The 5,921-nt window shown below is 57.3% G+C and overlaps 1 protein-coding gene across 1 annotated transcript; it reads right to left on the bottom strand.

Annotated features, from left to right (window-relative positions):
• Positions 1 to 201: 201 nt before the first annotated feature.
• On the bottom strand, positions 202 to 1,801 carry FZD5 (frizzled class receptor 5). Its single transcript, XM_032765068.2, has one exon. The coding sequence runs from the start codon at positions 1,680 to 1,682 to the stop codon at positions 336 to 338; it is 1,347 nt and encodes a 448-aa protein (XP_032620959.2). The 5' UTR covers positions 1,683 to 1,801; the 3' UTR covers positions 202 to 335.
• Between the last annotated feature and the right edge of the window lie 4,120 nt (positions 1,802 to 5,921).

Here is a 5,921-nt window from a genome sequence, read left to right as displayed (position 1 = left end):
GCGTCGATCTTCTGAAAGTCTCCGTTCAACGGGCTCCCTCGTCTGTTACATCCGCCCCTGGCCAACTCGGAGTGAAATCTACCAGGCAGCCTTAGGGAACCGTCCCTGCTGGTACCCGCAAGAGGGGAGCGAGCAAGAGGCTGGAGTTACCTGCGAGCGGCTCTGAGCGGGGCCGGCCTGAGCAGTCCGCTCTCCCCGCACCCGCTTCGAGGGACCCTGGCACTTCCCAGCCGGATCCCCTTCCCCTTACGAAGTGCTGGGGGAGGCAGCAGCTCCCGGCCCCCGGAGCGGAGCTTCCACGGCCCCGGGGGAGTCTGGCGCGGTCCCGGTGCTCCTCACACCTGAGAAAGCGGGACTTGCTTGTGGTAGGAAGCGGCAGCCGCGCCCCCAGCCCTGGCTGTCAAAGCGGAGCTGGCTTCCCCATACATGGAGGGCTTCCTCCCCCGGCACCACTTGCCCGTGAACTGCCTCCAGGAGTCCAGCGTCTTCCCGGACCAGATCCACACGCCCGAGGTGATGCCCACCACCAGGCACATGAAGTACTTCAGCATGAAGACGGCGTAGTCCGGCTTGGGCTTGCTGGGGTCGCCGGGGCAGGAGCAGTTCTGCGCCCTCTCCCAGCTCTCCCGGTAGTGCTGCTCGTACACGTAACACGCCACCACCAGGGTGGCCGGCACCGTGTAGAGGACGGTGAAGATGCCGATGCGGATCATCAGCTTCTCCAGCTTGTCAGTCTTGGTGCCCCCCTGCTTGATGACGCTGCGGATGCGGAAGAGGGACACGAAGCCCGCCAGCAGGAAGAGGGTCCCGGTGAAGAGATAGACCACCAGGGGGGCCAGCACGAAGCCCCGCAGGTTGTCCAGGTTCTGGTTGCCCACGTAGCACACCCCGGCCACCGGGTCCCCGTCCACCGAGCTCAGGGCCAGCACGGCGATGGACTTGACGCTGGGGATGAGCCAGGCGGCCAGGTGGAAGTACTGCGAGTAGCCGGCGATGGCCTCGTTGCCCCACTTCAGGCCGGCGGCCAGGAACCAGGTGAGGGACAGGATCACCCACCAGATGGAGCTGGCCATGCCGAAGAAGTAGAGCAGGAGGAAGACCATGGTGCAGAGCGCGGGGCCCGTGGTCTCGTAGTGCACGTGGCGGTACTCCGGGTTGCAAGCCACGCTGGCGTGGCCCGCCACCAGCCGCACGATGTAGCCCAGGGAGACGAAGAGGTAGCAGGCGGAGAGGAAGATGATGGGCCGCTCCGGGTAGCGGAACCGCTCCATGTCGATCAGGAAGGTGGCCACAGTGGTGGAGGTGGAGAGGAAGCAGAGGATGGACCAGAGCCCGATCCAGAAGCTGGCGAAGGTCTTCTCGTCCTGGGTGAAGTAGGGCTGGAAGCAGGGCACGGCGCAGTTGGGCACCTGGCCGGTCCGGATCTTGCTGTAGAGCGGGTGGGACTCGCGGGCGATGGGCACGAAGGGCTCGGTGCAGCGGCACACCCGGCCGCAGTCCGGGCTCAGGCTCCGCTGGGGCCCCCTGGAGGCGCGGGTGGGCTTGGCCAGGGCGGGCGGCGCGGCGGGCGGCGGGGGGGGCTCGCTGCGGGTGTAATCCATGCACAGCGTGTCCGGGTCCCCCAGCGCCGGCAGCCGGTCACAGCTCATCCGCTCGGGCCAGGCGAAGCCGTACTGGCGCATGAGGGGCGAGCAGCCGGCCTTGGCCCGCTCGCACACGGCGCGGCGCAGGGCGGCAGGGCTTGGCGTAGTCCAGCAGGCAGATGGGGGTGTACACGCTGCAGAGAAGAAGCGCAGGTCCGGCGAGCACTGGATCTCCGCGGCCGAACTGGTGCACCTCCAGCCCCGCCTCGTCCTGCTGTCGTGGTTGAACTGGTTGGGCAGTAGTCAGGTTTGTAGCCGATGCCCTTGCACATGGGCACCGATCTCCTGGCACACGGCCGCCTTGGCGCGGCGGCCGCGCAGCGGGAGCCGCAGCAGGAGCAGCAGGCTCAGGAGCCCCGGCGGAGCCGACCATCGTGACGCAGCGCGCCCCGGCACCGGCCGCGGCTGGCCCGGGGCGGCAGCAGACGAGCTCGGCAGGAATGCGGAGTCTCTCCCCGGCGCCCGCCGCTGGCGGGGTCCCCGAGTCCGCGGGCGGGGCGCTCCCTAGGCACGGGCGCGCTCGGCTCCCGGAGAAGTTTGGCAGCGGTTCCTGCGCCGCGCGGCCCTGGGGCAGGCCGCACGCGAGGGGCGTCTCGGCGCTCAGCCCCGGCCGGCCCGCTGCCCCCGCACGTCGGGCTCCATGGCCGCGGGCAGCCACCTGCGGCGGAAGGGGACGGGGAGCGGGCAGGGCATCAGGCTGCCCCGGGCGCCCGGCACCATGTAGCGCCCTGCAGCCCGCGCGCTCCGGCTCCGGCACTCGCTGCAGCCACCGCCACCCCTACAGCCGGCGCCGGCGGAGTGGAGCCGCGGATACAGCCACCTGCGCTCAAATGCACGGGCTGAAGCCCCGCCCCCTCGCCTGATGGGCACGCCCCCTGCGGAGTGCCACGCCCCTCCGCGATTAGCCCCACCCACTCCCCACGGTGATTCCCCAAGGGAGCGTCTCATCCGCCCCCCAGCCCTCCCATTGGGGCACACGCCGGCGCCGGGCGGGGCGCCCCACCTCTGAATCTGCTCAAACGGGAGTCCTTCCTCAGGCACAGCTCCCCATCCAGCCCACCCCGGAGCTCCTGAGCGCTCACCTGGACACAGGCACTGAAGGAGGGAGTGGCTTGCACTGTCAAATGCAAAGGTGGGTGTGGAGATGTGTCTCTTCCCTTGCCGTGGGTGCACAACATTACAGCGCTATGCTAGTGCGTGAGTCCCACAGCGGGAAACTGACTTGCAGAGAGTCTCTTTGCAGCTACCACAAACATAAATAGTAAACAACCTTATACCGAATCGATTAATAACACAGATGAGGAATTTAAAAAAATCTCAGTTTAGGATTTGTAAACTGACAGTTCCTCTTAAAACATTCTAGGTGTCCTAATATTTTTATTTGCTAATATTTCAACATCTAGAGAAGGCTCATAAGGTTAATATGTTTGAGATGTAGTTCACCCCATGCATGTACACAAAGACAACTTATATAGAAACTTGGCACTAGGGGTACTGGGATAATGGAGCTCATTGAAACAAACCCAATTCTCTCCACAGCAGATCAGTTAAAGTGAGGAACAGGAAGGAACAGGACAGAAATAAGCTGTGGCTTTGTGCTTTCAACACCTAAGAAGTGCATCAATAAGCTACTAATGCATCCTCTGGAGAGCCCGAGAGCTCACTAATTATACATTTCATTAAAAACTCACAAACAGTTTTGGGATGTTTCTCCAACATATCCTTCTGCTATGAAAAGTAGCTCCCAGTAATGGGAGAAGCAAACGTAGCAGGGAAACGTTTAGAAATCCCTTGTCTAACCTAGTTTGACTCTAACTGGGTCCCTCTTGTTTGCGTTGCTGCTCTCTTGGTCTCTCATCTAGCTCTTTCTGGCCCTGCAGAATCCCAGCTGCTCTTTCAGCAGCACAAAGTCAGCTCGCTTGCTTTGCTAAAACGCTGATTGAACAGCTCCCAGTTTTGCTAGACGCCAGACCATGAGTGCTGAGCCTCTGATGCAGAGACACGGATGGGGCGTTTGGAACTCCCAGGGAAGAAGCAGATATTGAAACTTACTTTTTCCCCTTCATCTCCTCACTGCCCCCTTCACTTTCCACCCTCAGAGATGCAGTATCTTTGTCCTGCCTCCTCCATTAAGGAGTAGGATTTTGGCATGTAAGATTAAGCAGTGGGAATTGGTGTACAGCAGTGATATAATAAAAAAAAGACTAGCCAATCAGAAGGTGGTTTTGGACACTCAGTGTCCTGTGTTGGGGACTAATAACCTGCAAGCACAGAATAAACTATAAATTACCCACCCTTGTCTCCAGGCCTTCAGTTAATATTCTGACTGCTAACTACCTGTTTCCCTAGGCAGTCTGCGAAACTAGCCCCCTCTGCACTGAACCAGAAAGAACCAGAGCAGGAAACAAACACAGAAACGGCATGTAGGTTGAAACGTCTGCTCTGTGTAATTGTGTCTAAAAGAGATTATTATGCATGTAAACAGTCAAGGTCTGGGGAGGAGGGTAACTACTTTGCAGATGCATAAAGATGGTTTGGCTGGAGAGTGGGCCACTGCAGCTAGGGATGTCTCAAGTGTTACCTGCTGCTGAACTGGAAGCCAGGCTACCTCAGGAAGACTAGAGTTCCCTTTGGAAGGTGTCCCAGAGAACATCCTATTAGACTCTCACTTCTGTATTATAGAATATCAGGGTTGGAAGGACCTCAGAAGATCATCTAGGCCAACCCCCTGCTGAAAGCAGGATTAATCCCCAGACAGATTTTTGCCCCCGATCCCTAAATGCAGGGCCGGCTATAGGCCAATTCCACTAAATCAGGCCCCGTGCCCGGTGAGAATCTCTTCCCTGGCTAGAGGCGCCTTTTTAATTTTTACTCACCTGGCAGCGCTCCAGGTCTTTGGCAGCAGGTCCTTCAGTGCAGCCGCAGATCTGGAGTGAGCGAAGGACCCGCTGAGTACAAGCCCCATATGTTTTTTTTGGTCTTCCTTGCCGGCCCCGTCGAAACTGTTCGAATTGGGCCCTGCACTTCCTAAAGCCAGCTCTGCCTAAATGGTTCCCTCAAGGATTGAACTCACAACTCTTGGTTTAGGAAGCCAATGCTCAAACAACTGAGCTATCCCTTCCCCAGACACAAGCTCTGATCCGGCGCCTATTGGAGACCATGACAAAACTCCCATTGACTTCAATGGGAGGTGGATCATCCCATATTATTTCCCCTCCTAGGAGAGAGTAGATAGTATGACAGAATCCCACCCAATTAGTTTTTCCAGAGAAAATAAGGGCAGGGCTACACTAGCAGGTTAGGTTGATCCAGCTACGCCGCTTGAGGGTTGCGAAAAATTCACCCCCCCTGAGAGACGGATGTAAGCTGATCAGTGTAGAGAGCGCTGAGAATTCTCCCGTTGACCTAGCTGCCACCTGCCGGAGAGGCTGAACCCCTTCGGTTGCTGTAAGTGTCAATGCTACAGCAGTGCTGCTGCAGCCTTTCTAGTATAGACATAGAGCCTCCTGATTACAAAACCCTGGGCCTAGTGCCCAGGGATTGCCCTGGAGACCAGCTCATCAACCCAGAGAAAGCATGTGATGAACCGGGGTGCACCTTGTGATTCCGACATCCCATCCCTTCTCCTTCTAGACTATTTTGCTTTAGTCGGAGTAGCAATAGAGCACCCTTGCATGCAGAAACTGTCAGCAGTTTCTCCTGGTTCCACCACGCTTGTACCACCAGGGGACAGCAGCCATGGTATTGGCCCACCTTGGGTCCTATGTATATAGGGGAAATATCCGTGGTCACCTTCCTGGTTACCACAGGCTGGACGCTTGCCCCACGCAGCGTCACTCAGCTGTATCATCCAGCTCCACGAGTGGCATGAAGAACCAAGAAATTGCTGATCTTTTTTCAAAACAGAAGCCAGCTCCTGGTTCATAGTATCTCATCCATATTATAATCAATATACGATAACGAACACAGGTCTTGTAGTTATAAGGTGCCTGTCACCTTAGGTGCTAATTCCCAACTAGTCAATGGGAGTTAAGTGCCTAAATACCTTTGTGAATCCCACCTACAAGGCTCTGATTCTGCAAATGCTTAGCCCTTGTCTACACACAAAACATGCACCAGTTTTGCTAAAATTGGATTTTTTTAAATCGATTTCTTGAAAGCAGTGCAAGGCCCTACATTAATTTAACCCTGTTTTGGTTTACTGATTTACACTAAATCAAAAGAAACCAGATTTAAACTGACCTAAGAATGCCTACAGACCGGATTGCACCAGTTTAG

Source organism: Chelonoidis abingdonii, chromosome 10, assembly GCF_003597395.2.
Source record: "Chelonoidis abingdonii isolate Lonesome George chromosome 10, CheloAbing_2.0, whole genome shotgun sequence".
In the NCBI taxonomy this organism is placed as follows: domain Eukaryota; kingdom Metazoa; phylum Chordata; order Testudines; family Testudinidae; genus Chelonoidis; species Chelonoidis abingdonii.
This window is presented reverse-complemented; position numbering and strand designations above follow the sequence as displayed.

What these genes read in the sequence shown, in the direction of transcription:
- FZD5 (XM_032765068.2), bottom strand. Translation starts at nt 1,682, where the DNA reads ATGCGCCAGTACGGCTTCGCCTGGCCCGAGCGGATGAGCTGTGACCGG.